The following is a 22,609-nucleotide window of genomic DNA, read 5'->3' as shown; positions in this document are numbered from 1 at the left end:
CTCTTCCTTGGAATCCCGCGGACTCTGTGGAACACAGTTTGAAAAACCACTTGAAGACCCTATTAAAGTTCTTTTAACAATAAAGCCTAATAATGGTATTTTCAAGTAATGCATCTTTAGGTATTCTATAATAATGTGGGGGAATTTAGAATATTCTAGTAGCTTTGCTCAGATATTTGTTTGGATTCATGGCCTCATGCAGAGTTGGTCAATGTTCCAGGTAAAAGGAACAGGTGGGATCCCTCCAAGGGCACCTGTAAGGATGTTCAGAATGTAATCCTGCCAAGGGACCCAGCAACCCTCTGAAGTGCTGAATATTATCCAGTGGACCCCTCTTGGCAGGGAAGTTCACTTATAAATCTGCATGTTTTCTCTAACTAGGTCTGAAATTATTAAGTGGGATTACTTATTCAGTTTGACATCAACCAAGGTTGAACCACTTCATTCTTCATAAAACTTGATACTGATATCTTGCCATGTCCCCATAATTAACCTTGGTCAATGAATAATTGGACAAGACCTGTCAGGGAATGTCTGGAAAGATCAGCTAACAGAGACCTCCAGGGAAGGGAACTTCTGTTCTAAACATTCACGCTCAAGTCAACCCCAGTCTCTCCTCTCACTCCACAGGCATTTATAAATTCAAGTTTGCTGCAGTGCTTGGAAGAGGTTATACAACTATTATGATGCAATGTTTAAGGCAGACGGCACCCATAACTCTGAGGCCAAAACAAACAGGAATATATTAATAGCAGCCATAATGTAAAGATAATTTATTTTCAGTGTCTGGGCACAAAGGGTATCAGCAGATAGACTGTTAAGTATTTAGGCATTAAAACAAAGGAGCTTAAGTAAGGAGGGGGGAGTGTTGGGGGGGTTAGAGGGATGCGTGGCGGGGTGGGGGGAGCAGGAGAGAGATGGAGAAAGGAAAGATTAATCTGCTTTGAAAACCATGTAGCATCTGAACCAATTCACTTACAAATGATTATGGGGTTATTGGCAGCACCAGACAAAAAGGAAATGAAATGACATTCTCCTGCCATTTGGGTGGCATATAGCATCCAAGGGGCCAAACATTTCTCAGAACTAGAAGAGAGTTTATACCAGCAAACGTTTGCCTTTTTCTTTCTTTTTTTTTTTTTTTTTTTGGCCTCCTCATGGTCCTAATCTCATTGTTCGAATAGCTGATCTAACAGCAATGAGCAAGCAAAACGTTCTCCATAATTTGAATTTAGTAAAACATCACAGAATTGTTCCCTGGGGGATGGCAAAAAAACTTAGAAAGCTGTTTCTCCACTTTTAAGAAAGCTATAAAACCTAAAGTGAAAGAATCACTTTGCAGTCTTAGTTCCTTTTTTTTTTTTTTAATCCAAAAGGGAACACATTTTGAGGGTGTGCTTCCAGAATGTAGACAACGTGAAATGTCACAAATAGAACTTCGTAAGAAAACAATCTGACCGTCGAGTAAATGATGATGTACATTGCAAAATTTCCTGCTTGTGCAGTAAACTCTCACATGGAATGTTTATAATCTACTTAAAAATAATAACATCCATGTTGTTGAAATCTTAGGAGCTAACGTCAAAAATTAAATGCTCACGAAAGTAGACATCACTTGTAAACAGTGTTTAAAAGTTAGTTGATATTTATCAGATTTGAGGTAAGACATGGCCTTATGCAGAGAAGAGAGGCTTTGGGCAAATTCCCCATGTGCTGTTAGCCATCCTCAGTGCCTCTCACACGTGCACCTTCCATTCTTTCCTATCTGTTACTCCAACATCATCACTCTAAAACATAATCATGCCATTCTCCTTTTTTTTTTTAAAGATTTATTTATTTATTTATACAGGCACTGGGTACAGTCAGAAGCGCAGGAGGGTGAGAGAATTCACCAGAGCCAGAGCGGGGAGCAGAACAGGCAGACTGACGAAGTACACTGCTGAGGGGAGCAGCGGGCGGCAGGAGAGGTCTGTGCGCCATGTGGGACCCTTGCCTGGCAGCCGGGGATCAAACCGGCACTGCAGAGGCTGCGGGCAGCTTTGCAACCCAGCGCTCAACTACTGCGCCACCTGGAAAGCCCCATTCTCCTTCTTAAGAACTTTCGAGGCTCCCCACTGCCTGCAGGATAATCTAAAAGCCTTAGTACTGCCTCTAGTGTTTCCTCATCTTGCCCAACTCACCTTTTCAGCCGAATTTCTTGCTCAACTTCTTTTTTTAAAGATTTATTTATTTATGCATATAAGAACTGGGGTGTAAACCAGAGATGCAGAGGGTGAGAGGATTTGCCAGAAAGAGTGGGGAGCAGAACAGGAAGATCTACGGAAATACACTGCTGAGGGGAGTAGTAGGGGGAGGGGCGGGGGGTGGATAGGAGAGGTCTGCTGGGCCATGTGGGTTGCTCCCACTCATGCTGCAGTGGCTGGCCACAGCTTGATAGCGCTGTCTTTAACCCCCGCACCACCAGGGAGGCCCTCAACTTCTCTTCTTTCACCCAAAGTTGCACAAACCTCCAACTCCCACCTCCCTTAAAGCATTGAGCACAAATATTTACACACTTTCTTCCTTCAGCCAGCAGCTGTTCTCACGCTTCTCTTCCACCTTAGAGGCCATTAAAAATTTGAGATTCTTTGTGAAACTTTCCCACATTCCAAGGTAGCTGGTTTTCTTCTGCTCTTTCAAAGCATTTGCTCATAGGTCTATTGGTGGTTATGATCATTTCTTCTTTCATCTCCAAAAACTGCTGTCATTCCTCAGTTATCTTAGGGAGGTGCTGGGAAGGGGACTTACTTGGTTCATATGCCCCATGCCTAGCACAGAGCCCAGCGCAGAGCAGGCCCTGGTAACTGACTGATAAATGTATGGATAAACAAATTCAGGTGTTTACAGAATGAGAAAGGATGAGAAAATATGTGATGTTAAATGCTTAACAGTAGAGAACAGTAAAAGTTCAAGTCAAACATTAAAAGAAATATAAGTGATGATCTACTCCTGGTGTCCTCAGAGGCTAGTATTTGGGAGCAGGACATCTCCAAGAGGTGGAATCTCCAGTGGATGAAGAGACTTGGAATTGGAATATAGAGGACAGAAGTATGTTCCAGAAGGGTGGAATGTGAGAACAAAAAAAAAAAAAAAAAGAAAAGAAAAGGAAAGCAGGAAGGCTCAAGCCGTGTTTGGAGACTAAAAATAAAACAATCTGAGAACCATTTTTGGAGACTGGAGTAAACTAGTCTTCAACAAGAAGCAGCCTTGCCCCCTCCATTCTGCAGAAAGTGCAGAGCTAGAAGGAAAGGCATATGGCCACATTCACGTCTAGAGTGCACAGTGCATCCCACAATGCTTTTTGTCACTCTCCTACCAGAGGTTGGCCTTGGGGAATGGGGCCCAAGAGTGCTGCCCTGCTACGCAGAGACGCTGCTCCCCGGAACCAGCCCTGACAGATGTTGCACGGAACACAGAGCCACACAGCACTTCTCCATTAGCAGGTCACGTCTCCATTAGCAGGTCACGTTTCCACTCGGACTCTAAGTAGGAAGTGACTGTTCACACTCTCCCATTGCACCTCTGCAGCTCCCCCACTGCACCTCTGCAGCTCTCCCATCACACCTCTGCAGCTCCCGTGAAGTCTGCGTCCCTGACCTTCAGGACAGGCTGAGGAAGCAATGAGAGCCCAGCGCTGCCACATTAACCAAAGGAGGAAGCGCCCACTCAGTAGGTGAAAGTTTCTCCTGGGGAAGTCCTGGAGGCTCCTTGTTGCCGTCAACTACTATAATGTGCTAATAAATTTCATTTGACAGAAAACATGGTGTCAAAGGAGTAAAAAGTAACAAAAACCAGAAATATAAAATCATCTCAGAACTCAGGCCGTCCCCCAGGCATGGCATTGGAGGGGCAAGGAAGGAAACCACTTCCACACCCTGTGTCCCCAGCTCTGCCACTGCCCACCGGGGCTTTCCTGGTTAGTAACACCAGGAGCCACAGAACGGGGAATGAGTTTGCAGGTTACCCCAAAGCATGTTAGCCTCCAGAACTACAGAACACAAGATGCACCGTGGTTTATTTATCAATTTGTTTTCAATGATAGACCCAAATCTGTTAATAATATTCAGGGCCTAGGCAGGGAACTGCACAAGTGGCAAATCCACAAAGACAGCTCTGGGTAGACCCTGCCTTCATAACACTCTCTTTCCATACAAGATAGGATGGTTGGTTTTATTTGCTAGGGTCAAGCAACTTGTCTGCAAATCCCAACTCCTCTGTTTATAACCCAGGTGGCCCTGGTAAATTAAGCTCTCTGAACTTCAGCTTCCTGGACTGTAAGTAGAAATAACGAAATAGGAAATGATACATACAAAGTTTCCGGTAGTAAATACCCAATCAGCTATTATTATTGCCTAGTAGGAAGTCAGTGGATGAAGAAATGTACTGAATGATAATCAGCGATCAGGGATTATCTAGGAATAATTTTACTACTGGGGAAGAGTCAATGTGTTGATATTTTTCTATATTTACCCTAAGAACTAATCTGTGAAAGACTTGTAAATGGCCCCACTGGTAGGCAGATATGGGTTTAATATAAGGAAAAACTTTCTAATACACCATCTGTTGAGAGGATCTAATGAGTTCTCCATCTTCAAGGTCATTCAAGGAGGCGGAAAAACCATCTTGTCAAAATGCAGAGAAAATTTATGTATTAGGCAGATGGCATTCAAGTTCCCTTCCATCCCTGAGATGCTATAGATTCAGAGCAGTTTCGGTGCTTCTATTCTGCAACTACAATGTCTAATTTTACTCCCTCCATGGCCTTCCACCAAGTCAGCCCTTCTGTCTTCCCTTCTTTCCCGTTCAACCATTTCATTCCAGCCAAGTGTACTTATAGATTCAAGAAACTTGAAGCATCTAGAGATTTCTTCTTTCTACTGTATCCGCTGTTGCCTTAACTAGTCCACCTTCTCTTATTCCTCAGTGCCTTCTATTTTTATCCTGGCATTCTGAAGTTAACTCCACATAGATCTACTTCAGATGAAATGATATGGAAGGGAAGTTTCCCTGGAGTGTAATGGTACAGAGTACAGGTTTGGAGACATACAGTACTAGGCACCCAGGCCAGCTCTCCCGTCTACTGTGAGTGAGTGAGTGACCATGGGCAATTTATTTAGTCTTCTTGACCACTCAACATTGTATCTGAAAAATCTGGATAATGTTAGTACCCATTTCATAGAGTTACTCCAATTTAAATGAAGTTAGGCGTAGCATGGCGTCAGGCACATGGGTCATCCTCAATGAAAGTTAGCAGCATTTATTGATGTCCACCAACGGGTTTGCTGATGGGATCTTGTCTATGCCTTTCCTTCAGCTTTTAGGGAAATGTGTGTGGGGGTGGGTGTGTGTGTGAGAGAGAGAGAAATGAGAGAGACCACGCTCTGAAAGAATTGTGTGCCACTTTATGCAGGTCTCTAACACTAATTTAAAGAGTTCGTGGCACAATGCTAGTTTCAGTTTATTTGCATGTTTGTATGAGAGCTACATTAGGAAAGAAACCCAGCATCATGGCAAGGATAAAGCTCTACCTATTGTCTGACCAGGATAGTTTTAACTTGTAATTTTGAGTGCATACTGTATTTTTAAAATCAGATTTACTCTATATGATGTCTTGTTCTCTGTCCCTGCCAGGTACTGAGCAAACTGAACAGAATTCTTTCCCCAATTTAGTTGAGTCATGTTTATTAAGATAGAAAGACCAAATTAGCTCTCCCACATTAGCGCGTCTGGTGCAGTGCCCACACTTGCCACATCACCATCAGTGGGGTCAAGTGTTTGTCCAGAGCCATGAACTGCATCTTTCCTCATCCCTTTGCTTTTACCTCAACAGCCTCTCCACATTCTACTCCCTTCTAGTGGTGGTGTGGAGGAGCTGGCCTGCTTGCATCAACTTGTGAAAGAACATTGTTAAATTTTCAGAAATTGTGTGTGCAATTAAAATTAAATTCTGTAAACTTACAATTAAATGAGAAATACTCCAAAGCTCATTACGTCTTCACTATTTTCCTACACAGAACCAACTCTTCTCAGAGCTTTTCACGTCTGTTGTATCTGTACCAGACACTGTCACACACTGCTGTGTTACTGCACAGCTTTTTCCAGCTCCAACTTCAGCCATATCCATGTCGCTATTTGAAATCATGTTCTAGTAAGAGTATTTACAGCAGGGAAGTCAGCAGATGTACATATCAGCCTTTGATGTGTTGCCTTGTTCATCCTTTAGGCTAGAAGTCTGCAAACTCTGGTCAGTGACCTGTATTTTATATGACCCTTGAGCTAACACTGGATTGTATATTTATTTATTTATTTTAAAGATTTATTTATTTATACATACAAGAACTGGGATACAGGCCAGAGATGCAGGTGTGGGAGGGTGAGAGGATTCACCAGAGACGGAGTGGGGAACAGAACAGGAAGACTGACTGAAATACACTGCTGAGGGGAGCAGCAGACCAGACAGGAGAGGTCTGCTGAGTCATGTAGGTAGTCATCCTTGGCTGGGGATGGAACTCATGCTGCAGTGGCTGCGGATAGTTTCATAGGTTACTTCTTAACCCCTTGCACCACCAGGGAAGCCCCTGGGTTTTATATTTAGAAGAGTTGTGAAGAATATTCTGAACCTCACTTTGGTTGAGATGTTAATACAGCGTGGTGTCACTTGAGAAGCTATGTTTGTTTCTTTGTGAGGCTGTGCCCTCCAGCTAAGGAGTGGACCTCAAGCCCTGCTCTCCTTGACATCTTTGTCCTTACTGACAATGATTAGGACTCAACTGACAATCGAATATGGTGAATTTCAAGGCAAATGAATCCAATCATCTCACCACCAAAGCATATTAGCGCCACAGACCCAATAACAGTAAAAATATGTTTTGACTAGAAAAAGCATTAGATAAGGGCAGGGGAGGAGAAAAAGAAAGAAAAGAAAAAACATCTTTACATCATAATGTTAAGTGCATATTTGGCAATTGTCCAAGTAACTGCATCAATGTAAGTAGCCAGACCACCCCCCTCTTTTTCTTTGCCCTGAAGGTCTATTGGGGAGTCTAATGAGTCACTTTGTTAAAATTAACTGGGCAATTATAAAATCTAACTGTGTCTTTTAATTTTATTTTAAGGATGATAATTCGTCTCTTTATTATTCTGAAATCCGTATTACTTGGGAGTTCTTGGAGCTGCCCTCATTTAAAGATCAACCTATTAAGTATCAACTGAATTCTTTAGAAGTTTACCAAGAAGGTAAAAATTACATTTCATAGCTGAAAATCAGCAGAAGCAAAAAATATTCAGTTGCTCTAACTCCTTTCCTTTTCCCTGTGTGCCAGGGTGTTCTCCAATACCTAGCGTCAGAGTCCCGCCACCCCAGGCTAACTTAGGTCCCTGTAACATCTGCAGCCCCTAACAGATTAACCTGTCCCCAGCCCTACTTGTTTTCTACACTGCAGTCAAAATTATTTTTCTGAAACTCAGATGTGACTTCTCTCTCTAAAAACCTTCATTATATGGCCTGAGTTCAATCCCCGGCCAGGGAACTGACCCACATAGAGCATAGCAGACCTCGCCTGTCTTGCCTGCTGCTCCCCTCAGCAGTGTATGTCAGTAGCTCCACCTGTTCTGCTCCCCACTCTGTCTGGTGAATCCTCTCACCCCCACACCTCTGGCCTACACCCCCATTCTTCTATGCAAAACAAAATAAAACAATTTTCATTATACCCCATTGTCTAGAGAATAGAGAATAAATTCCAAATCCCAAAGTTCAAGCCAGCTCCCCAAAACCTCTGAAGCACTAGCTCTAGTCTGTCTTTTCAGAATTACATCCTTAATGGCTTCTAAGTCAGTGGTTCCCAAATTCAATGTATAGTAAAATCAACTGAGAGCTGAGAGCTTTAAAACCATTTTAAAGCTGGTAGCTTCCAAAATCCTAACGTCCAGGTGATATCCCATATCAACTAGATCAGAATGTCTATGGGTAAAAACTAGCACCTTAGGTTACACTAAACTTCTAACAATATTTTGGTCACCTAGATTCCCTGGAGAACTAGAAACTGTTCTTAGAATTTTTTTTATGAACCCATAATAAATGCATTGCACAATAATTTGTTTTAATGTCTCTCCTCCATTAAACTTTAAGCTTCTGGAAAGCAAGGTCTGTGTTTAATTTTTTGTTAAACTGATGATGTTAGATAATATGTGGCAACCTAGTAGACACCAAATTCTGTCAAATCAAGGAAACAAAGAATGAACAAATAAAAGAATGAATGATATCAAGCAGGAGTTGCTGAACTAGAGTGAAATTTAAGAAACTTTAGAAGTAAGGAACACTCTGCATTAATTAAGAAACAAAGGCATTTGTATCTTTTTTAAAGAAGGGTATCATTTTTTTTTTTTTTAAATGGTAACTTTTTTTTTTCCACAGTTTTTTTTTTAAAGATTTATTTATTTATGCAAGCACTGGGGTACAGACCAGAGGCACGGGAGGGTGAGAGAATTCACCAGAGACAGAGCAGGAAGCAGAACAGGCAGAAGGACCGAAGTACACTGCTGAGGGGAGCAGCGGGCGAGACAAGAGAGGTCTGCCTCTCCATATGGGAATCTCCCTGGCCGGTCGGGAATCGAACTGGCGCTGCAGAGGCTGCGGACAGCTTCACAGCGCTGCGCTCTACCCGCTGCACCACCGGGGAGGCCCAAGAAAGGTGTTATTTTAAAGGCTGGAACACTCTACTTCCTGGATTGAGCACCATTGGCCTTGATAAATGATCACAGTGGAAAGTCCTGGATTCAGGAACCCCAAAATCTAGCACTGCCCTGCAGTTACTGTTATTTTGACTGGTGTGGTGTGTTTGATGTTTCAGGTATTTTGCTTGGATTTTCTCATTCAATCTCTAAGAATGGATCTATGAAGTAGGTAGCATTAGCAACCTCATTTCATAGGGAAGGTTTACATAGGATAAGCTTGCATTGCCCAGTTCCTACATTAGTTGTGCCAGGATGAACCCAGGAACTTTGCCTTGATACATTCTCTCTACCAGGCTGGCTGCCCAGTGGTCCTTCATCCTGCCATATTAATGGGATGACCCTGGTCATTGGGATTCCCTTTATAAATGCCTTCCAGTGGTCCTAATGCAAGCCAGATTGAGAGCTTCTCCTTTAGGATCTCTCTACCCTAAGATGGTTGACTTCACAAGAGTCACTCTGTGGACTTCAGTTTCTTACACACCAAGAGATGCCTGAGACCATGGACCCTGATGGTAATTTAAACTCGAATGCCTAGAAATAATCTCTGCCTCTCTTCATGCTCAACCCCAGGCCCAGGGAACTGCTGGAGACTCCATATGTGGACCCCTAGTTGGCCTTCTCTTGGATTTTTCAGTAACCACTAAAGAGAAATTGAGTAAGTGTGATAAGCTGACACTGTAACTTAGACTTTGTGGCATGCAGCAAAGGATATAAAATCTGTTTAATTCTTTTTTTAAGATTTCTTTATTCATGCCTACAAGAACTGGGGTGTAAGCCAGAGGTGTGGGGGGTAAGAGGATTCACCACAAAGAGCAAGGAGCAGAACAGGCAGATCTGCTGAAATACACAGCTGAGGGGAGCAGCGGGCGAGACAGGAGAGGTCTGCTGCGCCATGTGGGTAGCTCCCTGGCCGGCCAGGGATCGAACTCGTGCTACAGTGGCTGGAAATAGCTTGATAGGGCTGTCTTTAACCCCTACACCACCAGGGAGGCCCAAAATCTGTTTAATTCTTTAGGAAGAAGAATGAGTATATCTTGTTAACCCTACTTTAGGGTGATTTTCCGGCACTGCCGAAAAAGACAGTACGAGGAGAGTCCTGACTAGTGAACTGACCCTGCCATAGGCTGCCATGGCCTCTCTACCCTGGTTCAGAATGAAGACATAGAGAATCCTTGACTCCACACTTGTCACTCCTCTCCTCTTGGGGAGAGACTCCTGAAGTAGCAGAGTAGGGGAGGGCTGAGCTGGTGAAAGCTATTGGTGGTTCAAGTACGTACATATTCCCGTAGGTGAACACCTGAGTCCAGACCTGGTCGTCCCCAAGAAGGCAGGGTTTGCTCTTGGGAAGGCCTTATTTAGTCTGCTAAGCTCCAAGTCCAGAGAGATCAAGGTTTCATAGGGTGAGGCCTAAGGCACTATTCAGATGAGCCTCTAGTCTTTGTAAGGGCAAAACCTCAAACCACCCAAGAAAAATCCTATGTTCTAAAAAATGACCAGGGCCAGACTCTAACACTTTGCACCATTTCACCCCAGCCTGGGCATAGGACAGGACTGACAAAGCCTTCCTTTTGTTGGCAACTAAAGCCAACAAAAGAAACTAAAGCCTCTCTTGAGCCTCTGCCACATAGCGTCAAACTTTTCCCATTGCACCAACCCACTTTGCTGTAATTACCTCTTTATGCGTCCACTTTCCCAGATAGACTTGGAACTCCAGGAGGGCATGGCACGCCTGTCTTGTTCACTGCGGTCTTCGCAGCAGCTAGCCCAGTGCCTGTCCCATTATAAGAGCTTAATAAATATTCAATGAGTGAGCAGATGATTAAATGTAAAGGTTATCTGACAAACGAATACAGCAGTATTTGCCACCTACTTCCTGGGGAAGACATGGGTTGCTCTACTTATTATCAGAGATTTCCTAGTTTCGACTAAACATGGCTTATTTGGGATAAAGATGTTTGCTTTCATGACAATTTCTTGATGTCTTATAAAGTCCCTATAATTCTTAATAAGAGCGAACAAACCCAACAACGGCTTCTGTGTTTGCAGTTCTTAAAAGTGTGTTAGTGCTAAGGGCCCTTGGAGGCCAGCCCCCGTAAGGCCCACCCAGGTTGACAGAGCAAGCTCACTGCTCTCAAGTCTCCATAAACACAGTGAAGGCGAAAGCTCTAGAATAGGCCACTTATCACCAACGGAAAATGCAGAAAACAGCCTGCCCTTTAATCTTCAAATCACCTCAACGAAAACAAAAAGCCACGTTCTCATCATGCTTATCCACAGAGGAAGCAGCGTCTTCCTTGGACAACCAGACCCTGATTTTTAAAGCTTCCTATTCTCTGATTACATCAAACACTTAAAGTGTTTCAAAGAGCTCTTCCAGCACACAACCGCCACAAAAATAATGTTATTATCCCCTTATTATAGATAAGGAAACTGGTCTGGTTTCCACATAATTTCTTCGTAATCACAGAAATGAGTGAAAAGCCAGGGAAGCTGCCTCCTGAAAACACCCTGCGTGTTCACAGCACAGCAGTGTAGACCCGTATTTGTGTTTTCATGTGGTGTTTCCTGTGCCAAGCTTCCCCAGGACAGCACAGAATGAAATGAGTGGTCTGACAATGGTGATAATGTGAAAAAATAAAAGTCATAACCAACAGTAAACTAAACAATGGGCAGCAATAATTTTGCACTTAGCATTAGTTTTTTTGTTGGCTTTTTTTTTTTTTAAATATTTATGTATTTATGCATACAAGAACTGAAATATAGGCCAGAGGTGCGGGAGGTGAAAAGATTCACCAGAGACAGAGTGGGGAACAAAACAGGCAGATTGACTGAAATACACTGCTGAGGGGAGCAGCAGGAGAGACAGGAGAGGTCTGCCACGCCATGTGGGTAACTCCCTGGCAGGGTATCAAACTCGTGCAAAGGAACTGGCGATAGCCTGACAGCACTGTTTTTAACCCCTGCACCACCAGGGAGGCCCTCTTTTTTTTTTTTTTTTTAACTACACACAAAGTGCCTTTATAAACAAGAAAGTAATAACTTTTCTTCTAAAAGTAATTGTGGCTCTCTTGTCCAGGATATAAATGTTGCTGCGTTTGGGAGCAAAGGTCAATGACCAAACCTTCACAGGCCCTGTCTTTCTTTGTACCAGACACTTAACATTCTAAGCACTTCACGTGTTCTATTATTGAGTTTTCATAACAACCCAAAGGGGTCGACATTGTGATTATCCCAATTTTGATGAAGTTGTAGCCCAGAGTTTTCCAGGACTTCCCCCCAGTTTATGTAATTATGTAATAGGAGAAGAAAGATGGACCCTCGGTTTAGTCCTGGGTCTAGTTGATTCCAAAACTTGTGCTCTTAATTATTATACTACATCGTCTCCAAAGCATTATGCCACCATGACAGGTTTAAATTCTCTATTTAGGGAGATTGAAGGAATCCCAAATTCCAGAAAAATCAAAGTTGCTCAGAAATATTTTTGACTATTAAGGTATCCCCTAAGCACAAGGCCAAAAATATCAGTGATTTAAATGACACTGGAGTAGAAATACAGGTCAAATCCAATTACAGTGGCTCTCCAGGGAACATCCACATTGTTATTGTGTCCTGGAACTTTATTATATTAAATATTGCCTTTCCCAGCTACTGGAGGGCTCACTGATGCTCCCTGCCTTTATCCAAATTCCAGGACTTGCCTGTACATCACAATTTACCCTTGGTTATATGTTATCTTTTCTGGTTCACCATTTCGTCACGTATGCTTGTTTTTGTCTCCTCGACTAAATTTTTTTTTTAAAGATTTATTTTATTTATACATGAGCTTGGGTACAGGCCAGAGGCAGCGGAGGGTGAGAGGATTCACCAGAGAAAGAGTGGGGAGCAGAACAGGCAGACTGACTGAAATATACTGCTGACGGGAGCAGTGATCGAGACAGGAGAGGCCTGCTGCGCCATGTGGGTATCTCCCTGGCCGGCCAGGGATCGAACCTGCGTGGCAGAGGCTGCAGACAGCTTCACAGTGCTGCTGCGCTCAACCTGCTGTGCCACCGGAGAGGCCCTAAATTTTTTTTTTAATCCTTGAGAATAGAAACCCAACTTCATATTTTGTGATGCTCCAATTGTGCTTGCAATGTGCACAAAATGGCTGCCTACTGAGCATAAAGAAGGTCTTCAATATTGCTTATTTATTGATTTGTTGATTGATATATTGATTTTTGGCTCATTTATTGATTGTACAAGATGAGGTGGGAAGCATTTTAGACTTTGCACATCATCTGGTTTCTGTTGGAGCTATTTGGCTCTGCTGTTGTGGATGAATGCAGCCAGAGACAATACAAGGAGTATTACTGCATACCAATAAAACTTTATTAACAAACAGGCAGAGGACCAGGTTTGAAATGTGGGTTGTAGTTTGTCAACCCAATAGAGATGAATAGGATAGGCTTGTGGGCCCAGATGGGGAATTGTTCTCAAATCTCAGCATAAATCAGCAGTTTCTGTACCTCCTCCTCTGGCCTTTCGCTAATTTTTAAAGTCCTAGCTCCTGACCAAGCCAAGGGTTCTTCCAAAGACTCACTTTGGACCTGAGTTTAGCTCAGTACAATATTTTGCAGTTCATTTCCTTTAGGGCTTCAGACATCAAAAGAGAAAAATCTACCACAAAGTGAAGAGCTGACATGGTAGGTTGTAACAATAAGTAATCAAAAAATTCTTCAAATGCATTCTATCCAGGCATCCCAGACTGCTCCTTATAGGTTGCCATGTAAATCCTCACACATGGGTTAATCTGCCAACAGACCACCTAAAGTGTGGTAAGGGTAAATACTCCATCCTTCCAAAGTGACTGCTTTCCCCTGAGAATAGAGAACACCACAAATGAAAAAATAAAACTCTCATACAAAGCACTCAGCCCTCATTTTTGATAAAATATTAAAACGTCCTTAACAGGCTGCTATCTTGACCTAATTCCAGTGTGCATGAAACACATTGTTCATTACTGTTTCTGGGCTTGTCTACATATTTGCCAAGGGAACTGCTTTTGATACGAACAGAGGCATTCTGTGGAGAACCACAGGATTTAGAATTGGGAAGTGCCCTCTGTTCCATGGAAAAGTGAAGTGACTTGCCTAGAAATACCATATGGTCACCCTTTATGCCCTTGTGCTACATGAACCAGCCAGGATGGCACACACCTAATAGCTAATGTGAGAGGAAGCTCAGATTCACAGTTCAGATGGCAGCGCACTAAGAACCCCTCATACCCCCACACTGCCCCAGGACAAAACTCCCTAATGTGAAATTGGCCACATTCAATGATGCAACATAAAGATGCCTGCATTTCCAGAAACATGGCAGAGAATCCCTGTACCACTCCCATCATCTCTTTCATGGTGCACTCATGAAAAAGGGGCATCTGTCTTCTGCCATCTCAAGCCCCTCTTTTCACATCTTGCTCTCCTTGGTAATTAGTTGCTGAAATTCATGGACTTTGTTACCACGACAGGCTTTTGCATTTTAAATCTATTATCTCTGGGCCTCCCCTGGTGGCACAGCGGTTGAGCGCTGGGCTGCGAAGCTGCCACAGCCTCTGCAGCGCCAGTTCAATCCCCGGCCCCTGGCAAGGGTCCCACATGGCACGACGGACCTCTCCTGCCATGCCCGCTGCTCCCCTCAGCAGTGTGTTTCATCAGTCTGCCTGTTCTGCACCCCACTCTGGCTCTGGTGAATCCTCTCACCCTCCCACACTTCTGACTGGACCCAGTGCTTGTATAAAATAAAAAAAAAAGAAAAAAAAAAAAACCACACACACAAAAAAATAAGGCCTGTGGAACTTAAGGGCAGAATCTGAGGAAAAGGAAAGAAAGCAAGCTGACATTAATGTCCCTGTAGATGTACAAAAGGACAATGCAAAGTAGAATCTGTGGGTTCATGCTGAATAATCAAAATCAGCAGAGCTAATCAAGTGAGAGCATTAACCTAATTCAATAGCTAATCACAAAATTCTCCACTGTCTATATGACAAATTAAGCTTGTTTTCAGTAGTATGTAATCGAGAGGAAAGAGAGCTCAGTAATAGTGGAAACAAGCTAGTGGACTAATGGGAATTTGTCTAGGCAGCTTTGAATAGTTGATCAGATGTTGTAGTCCCGTGTTTCTCAAATGTAGGTCACACTCTATTATTTCATCATAAAATAAATCAAGTCACAATCAGTATTTTTTAAGTAACATATGTATACAGATATATAGAAAGAAATATGTCTGTCTTTATGGTATCAATGTATCTGTATCAATTAGGATTGTTTCATGCAATTTTGTGGCAGTTAATATCAGATCTAAACATGTGAATGTATATTTTATATACATTTGTACATGTACAGAACTGGGCCAGATTGTAGGGAAGCCCCAACTCCAGTGGACAAAAAAGTTTGAAAGTCACAACTGTACTTGCACCCACTAGAAAGTTAGGTTTGGACTTAATAGTACTGAAAATCCAAAGTGGAGCTTAACCAAGCATTTATATAAAATTAAAATTGACTGCAAAAATTATATTGCAGTTTATTAAGGCAACTGCTCTGAAAGACTACGTGTGCCATATCTATATTTCTAGATAAAATATGGTAAGAGTTTATAAATGTGGATATTTCTACACAATTGTTCTAATATTCAATGCTAAATACATAGTTTTATTGTGGTTCTCAACTTTTTAGTCTCTAGATAGATCCCTTTTACACTATTAAAAATTATTGAGGATTCCCTCAAAGAACTTGTTTGTGTAGATTAAATCTATATTTACCATATTTGAAATTAAAATTGATGATTTTAAAGTTTTTTGATTTATTCTAAAATAACAATAATAAAACTATTAGATGTAGACACAAATAACATACTTTTATGAAAAATGTTTTTTCCAAAACAAAAATTGTAGTGAAAAAATTGACATGACATTAGATTTTTGCAGCTCTCTGTGTTAGCTTAATAGAAACAATTAGATTCTCGTAACTCTTTGTATTGCTCTGTTTTGTTTGAAATATATGAAGAAGCTCTGGTCTCAACAGCTATGTAGTTGAAAAAGGGATAGGCATCTTTAAACAACTTTTTGAGGTAGTTGTGGATATTCTTTAATAATTCATCAAAACTAGACAAGTGGGTGGTTTCTGAAAGGTTAGTTGCAATGTGCTGTCTGAAACTGCTAACTTTTTATATCCTACTACAGTAAAACCTTTGCATGGATCTTTTATGCATGCATGATTATGTAACATCAGAACATTGCTCAATTGGAAAATATTGGGACATGGAGTTAAACAGATCTTTCAAAAGGTTGACACTTTTCATTATTACAATTACACTTACAAATCACACCCATTAATATCACCTCTGAGCTCATCAGAAAAGACTTCAAGTATTGAGCAACAGTCCAACTCAAATGGCAATGGGTACACGATTTCCAAACTTCTTTTTCTCAAAAATTACCACTGGTAACAATAATTGTCCCTTGTTTTCCTGAAAGTAACAAGTTATTTTTCTTGGATAAAATGTCTGTTAAATACCTGTCTGAGAAAACAGTTTGTTCATCTTTCTTTCCAGTAAAAACAGTGGTCCGTGAAAATAAAAATAAAAACACTAGTTGAGCTTGTAACTCAAGCATGGAAGTGTTTTCCTGGAAAGAAATATGACAGTTTGTAGTCAGCACACATTCCTTAAGCTAACTTCCTGTTTTTTCCACACTGAATGAATTTATTCCCCTGAAGCATATAAAATGCTGTAAATCAGTTACCTCAATAATATAAAAGAAAAAAATTCAAATAGAAAAAACCCAACAAGGTACCCAAAGGTTGAACTTAATAATTTTTACTACTTTATTAAGAACATGCTCAACTGACATTGGTTCTTACAGCCCAGTGCCCCTGCCTTGATTCATGCTAAGACATCTGTACTTTTACCCACTATCGTTCATCATACCATTCGTACAAATAACAACACAGTAAAGGAGTCAAATAAGTCTAATGTCCTCATGAAAATCTCTCATAAACCCTTCAGAGGTCAGAGGACCACCCTCTAAGAACCACTGGGTGTTAGAGACTTACAGATCTCTTTCACTTCCGTTATTTTTTTAATTTTATATAATTTTACATCAGTTTTCATTTTTGCACAATGTATGCATTTTCATCGCAGAAACATTAATTCAAAAGGGCACCTGCACCCCTATGTTTATAGCAGCACTATTTACAATAGCTAAGCTATGGAAACAACCCAAATGCCCAGAAATAGATGACTGGATCAAGAAGATGTGGTATATATACACAACGAAATATTACTCAGCATTCAAAAAAGATAAACTCATGCAATTTGAAGCAACATGAATGGAGCTGGAAGGCATCATGCTCAGCGAAATAAGCCAGAAAGAAAAAGAAAGGGCCTCCCTGGTGGTGCAGGGGGTAGGGACACAGCCTATGGGCTGTCAGCAGCCACTGCAGCATGAGTTTGATCCCCTAGGAGCTGCCCACATGGCACAGAGGACCTCTCCTGAGTCTCCTGCTGCTCCCCTTGGCAGTGTGTTTCCGTCAGTCTGCCTGTTCTGTTCCCCACTCTGTCTCTGGTGAATCCTCTTGTCCCTCTGGCCTGTACCCCAGATCTTGTATGCATAAATAAATAAATCTTTAAAAAAAAAAAAAAGAAAGAAGAAAAAGAAAAATACCGGATGGTCTCACTCATAGCAGGAATTTAGAAAACCTAAATAAGGGACCAGGAAAAAGACTAATTATAATAAAGTAAAAATCAAAATCAACAAGCAACTATAAACCAGAGACACACTAAGGGGGCGGGGAAGGAAGGCAGGATTAGGGTCAAAATAAGGAGGGGGTGGGAATTGTATGGTGTCTATAACCAAGATGAATATCACTTCCGTTATTAATACTTGAGGCTTATTTATTATTAGAGGTTTGATCACTGAGCGCCCCCTAAAAAGACTTGGCAAAGAGTCGGGCCCCTCCAAGAGATATATCCCATGGCGGGCGGGTACTGCTCAAAGGCTCCAGCAGCTAGAAAATAATCATCTTTTGAGAACGGGTGGGGGAGGGCGGGGCGGGGTAGCTAAGGGAAGGCTCTGACAGCCCCTGGGCTTGCGTTGCCAGTGGCAACAATCGCCCGCGGGCGGGAGCGCAGCCATCGATTAGTACTGCCTGGCTGGGTGGCGCGGTGGGGGGGGGGCTGCGGGGGGAGGCGGAAGGCCTCCCGGACTCGTGGTCGCCGCGGGTTTTCGGTTGCGAGGAGGCTCGCTCGATCTGCGATCTACTGAGAGGGGCTTGCGAGAGCCCCTTGTTGATGTCGGGGCGGGAGGGAAGATGGCGGCCGTGGCGGCGGGCGGCCTGGTGGGGAAGGGGCGCGACATCAGCCTGGCGGCCCTGCAGCGCCACGACCCCTATATCAACCGCATCGTGGACGTGGCCAGCCAGGTGGCCTTGTACACTTTCGGCCATCGGGCCAACGAGTGGGTGCGTGCGGGGCCATGCCGGCCGGGCTGGGGCGGGAACGGGGTCGTCTGCCTGGGGGTTCGAGACCGGGGTGAGGGGGGCGGACGCGGGGCCCCGGGAGATGGAATGGGGGTGTCGCCTTCCTCACTCGGGCCGAGGTGGTGGAGACTGGGCTCCCGGCCCGAAGTCTGGGGGGACAGGGAGGCCGATCTGTAAAACCACATGAAGTTGGAAAAGACTTAAGTGTCTTAAGATACCCACAGATCGGGGACGGGCCCCAAAGAACTGAAGGGAAAAGAGGGCCTGATGTGCTCTGAGGAGAGAAAGCAGGGGCTGTTCGTGAAGCGGTAGCTGTTGCGGAGGCGGGGGTCGGGTCGAATGAGAGAGAGTTCTGGTCCCGCATTAGGCTTATATGGGACGAAGACAAGTCATACCTCGCTAGAAGTTGTAAACTGAGAGAATACCCAAAAAAAAAAGAGCAAATATTGGGAAATAAAAGACAAAATGAAACTGGGTCTAACACCCCAAAAGAGGTTGATGCTCTTGGGAAGATGATCACTACATAATCCACCAAGAACACGATGTATTTGATATTTGAGCCTCTGCTCGAAGCAGGACCCCAATAAATCGCCTTGGGATGAAATTTGGTTTTCTTCACCATTAGAAGGGGGTAGGATATTCATGGAAAGTCCGATTGCAGGAATTACTGCATGTCATTTTGTAGCCCACCGCCTTGAATGTGGAGAGGTGAATTTTTTTCTCTTCGTATTAATTTGTGTTCCCCCCCCCCAATAATCTGTCTATGCATCCATTTTGTTTCAATTAGTTACAAAACAGTCTAGGTAACTGAGCCAGGATGAATGAATTTCAGATGTTTTTTAGAATGTATTCTCCACAACTGTAACAAACATCTGAGTTTAAGGAAAGCATCCATATTCAACAAGTTCTCTTTTTTGACACTCAGAGTTATATAGTCTACCTCCAGTGTTTCCAACAGTTAGTAATAAAATTTCACCTGAATATCATGGACAACAAAAAAAATAAGTCCTAAAATGGGACAAACAATTTTTTCCTAATTTCTTGACGGAGGAAATTTACTTTCAAACTGGGGAAAGAATTTAGGTCTGCTCTCTTAGTAGCCAAGCAAAAAAAAGAAAAGGAGCTCTTCAATATTCATTGCCCTGCAATAGGAAGTATACTACTTGATCCTGAGATCTTATTTCTCCCTCGTTTTCAAAGGAATTCATTCACTGGATCTTTATATAAAGGACATTGAGCAACACAGTGGACTATTTTGTAAACGGCAATTTAGAAAAAGTTACAAAGATCTGCTACATATGGTTATTTTGCTGCTGGATAGAAAAATGTCAAAGGCACATGCCATATTTCTGTCAAAGTAACTGTAGTAGAGAAATGGATCAGGGATATATAGTGCTATAACTGTCATGATACTAGGGTGAGCAAATCTAGAAGCCTAAGAATTAACATGTAGAGGAGCATTGTTCTTAATAACCATTGTTTCTATAGATTTGACAGGATCTATGTGATAGGCACCCTAACCAATTGTTACAGAGGGTTGTTAGCTACCCACTGAATCCTTCTAACGACTCATAAAAAATAAGTGTCACAATGCATTATTTACAAGAGTTATGTTTTCCTGCTTCCTGTACTTGTTCCCCTTCAGACAGGGCATAATTCATTCAGTAAAAGGTCATTTTTTCAAAGTACTAATCTTCAAGGTTGTGTTACCTATAAAAAAAAAGAGACCCAGTTCAGTGGCAGAGCAGTCTTGGGAAAACAAATTGTCACCACTCTCTCCAGATCCAATCACTCAGGGCTTAAGGATGGGAGCCTTTTGAATGTAAACCTACTAGAAGTATAAAGAACATTCTAGAGATTGGAGAAGAAAGTATACTGTAAGAAGGCTAAATGAAGAATCATTTATTTTTTAAAAAAGATTATGCATACAAGAGCTGGGGTGCAGGCCAGCGATGTGAGGAGGGTGTGTGTGAAAGTGTTATAGAGCAACCCCGATATTAAACGGGTTCCTGGCTGTGGGTCCTCACCCGCGCGCTTTAAAGGGACTTATGAATACTCTACTACAGACACACGCAAAAGGGTTAATAAAAGGTTTATTTACAAGAGAAAAAGAAATAAGGAAAATGTACAACTCAGGGAGAAAATAGGGAAATAAAGTCTTTAATGCGTCCTACCCGATCCGACGACCTGGAAACCCCAAAGTCACTCTCAGAGCTAGACAGACGCCGCAAGCTGGCCGAGGGCCCCAAAATGGAGAGAGAGCCCCCAAAGCCCACGTGTCTGCCTTTTGTATCCACCTGGCTGCTTACCCCCACCCTCAGGTCCCAGCCACCTTCCCTTTGGTGGTGATGGGATTTGGAGTTCCCAGTGTCTTTGGCTTTGACCTGGGGTGGGGGTGGAGTCCACAAAGCCTGTATGGAATTTGCTTTGGGACTGCCTTTTCCCCCTAACAATTCCCCCCTTTCACTTTTTGCCACCATTTCCATGGTGATGAAGATCAAATATATGGAGGTTGGGATGCAGTCTCAGATGAACGTTTTGTCAGGTTCCAGTCTGGTGGTGATGGGATTTGGAGTTCCCAGTGTCTTTGGCTTTGACCTGGGGTGGGGGTGGAGTCCACAAAGCCTGTATGGAATTTGCTTTGGGACTGCCTTTTCCCCCTAACAAAAGGATTCACCAGAGACAGAGTGGGGAGCAGAACAGGTGGATTGACTGAAATACACTGCTGGGGGGAGCAGCGGGCACGACAGGAGAGGTCTGCTGCGCCATGTGGGTCACCTCCTTGACCAGGGATCGAACACAGTGGCTGTGGATAGCTTCATAGTACTGTGTCTTAACCCCTTGTGCCATCAGGGAGGCCCAAGAATAATTTAAGAGTAAGGAGAAATTAGGATGAAAGGTAGACAGAAAATGGGCTGCTTTAAAAGAGGATTAAAAAAGATGAATAGGAATTTTAGAAGTAAACTACTGTATACCTAGGCTACCTACTTGTCAAGTAAACCCAGGATACCAACTTGTCAATTAAAGAATACAGTGGTGTGGTGTTACTCTCATCTCAGTCCTAGAGTAGGATTCCCAATGAGTTAATTTTGCCTCGAGGCACATTTGGCTCTGGGGATAATTTTGGGTTGTGTTACCAAGGAGGGAGCCTGTAGAAGGTAGAGGCCAGGGTTGCTAAACTTCCTGAAATGCATTGGATGTGCCTGCACAACAGATTTATTTGTCCCCAAACATCAATAGGGATGAACTTGAGAAACTGCCTTCCAGTTACTAGTGCTTCTGTCTAGTTATTTTTCTAAGTTTTCTATTGGTTAGAATCAGTTAGAGTTTTAAAAAGTGCAACCACCAAATCAAAATCTCAGGATGTGAGGCCCACGCATTTGATGTTTGTTGAACACTTCATAGATGACTCGTGCTACAGACATGATTGAAAGACAGCTTTAGAGGGGTAAATGGAGACCTACTTTTTCATTATATTAACATAGAATTATCAGTTGCTTTGAGTTGTTTCAAAAGTGTCATAGTGGCTTGAATCCCAATCATTTGCAAACCAGTACTATTTTACATTCACTTTATTTTAAATTTTGAACTATTCAATTTTTAGCACGTTGGATTTTATAGCCGTTATATTAAATCATAATCTCGTACTTTAAAAATTTAAGCTAAGTCTCCCGAACTTGTAAAATAATGCTTTAAATATAGGAGTCTGTCTTACTTAGAAGACCCAGGAGGCTTTAATAAAATGTTAGTTTAACTATATTGCTTACCCCCAACCCTGAAATTTGGCCAAAGAAGGGGATAAAATCCTGGTTACCCTTTGATAACTGTGGAGAGACCAGGAAAATGCATGAATTTGAACTATTTCAGCCTTAAAGGCCAGAAATTTACAGGCATCAGAGAACATTTAAAATGTTTTTTCATTAAAAGACTTTGAGATGTAGGCTGCGTTTCTCTTTTCAGTGGAAAACCTGAGATGAAGAATAATAAACTAATTAGCCCAAAATGCCCTGGCAGAGCACATTCCAAGTCCAATATTGTAATCACTGAAACATGATTCGTTTCTATGAACAAATCTGTGCTTATGGTGTGTAACATTAAGTAGAAATCTGTTTTAAGGATGACTGTTTTGAGCTAGAGAATAATTTCAGGAGAAGCATGCTTTTTACAGATTCTAGTTACATTTAGTTTCAAAGCTAAAATTGGGCATTAAAGTATTTTTTTTTTCCTTAAAAGATAATTTCTGTTGCTACTTTATTAAGGAAGAAAGGAACCAAGTAAAAAACTCTTAGCTTAGGTGTGCTGGTACATGTAAACATCCTAATTTG

At 42.3% G+C, this 22,609-nt stretch overlaps 1 protein-coding gene across 2 annotated transcripts in view; it reads left to right on the top strand.

The window, feature by feature from the left end:
• Nucleotides 1–18,080: 18,080 nt before the first annotated feature.
• The window catches only part of DCP1B (decapping mRNA 1B), a 47,598-nt gene continuing 43,069 nt past the window's right edge, over nt 18,081–22,609 (top strand). Inside the window, exon 1 of one of the 2 annotated variants that reach the window (XM_037514609.2) lies at nt 18,081–18,266. In XM_037514609.2, coding sequence (XP_037370506.1) covers nt 18,117–18,266 — 150 coding nt within the window. In that variant the 5' untranslated portion in view covers nt 18,081–18,116. The remainder of the gene's footprint in view (nt 18,267–22,609) is intronic. The other variant, XM_037514608.2, reaches the window with a different exon arrangement.

The sequence above is a fragment of the Talpa occidentalis genome, unplaced genomic scaffold (assembly GCF_014898055.3).
Source record: "Talpa occidentalis isolate TD23 unplaced genomic scaffold, MPIMG_talOcc4v2.1 talOcc4.16, whole genome shotgun sequence".
In the NCBI taxonomy this organism is placed as follows: Eukaryota; Metazoa; Chordata; class Mammalia; order Eulipotyphla; family Talpidae; genus Talpa; species Talpa occidentalis.
Note: the sequence above shows the minus strand (reverse complement) of the source record. Positions and strands in the feature narration are given on the sequence as shown.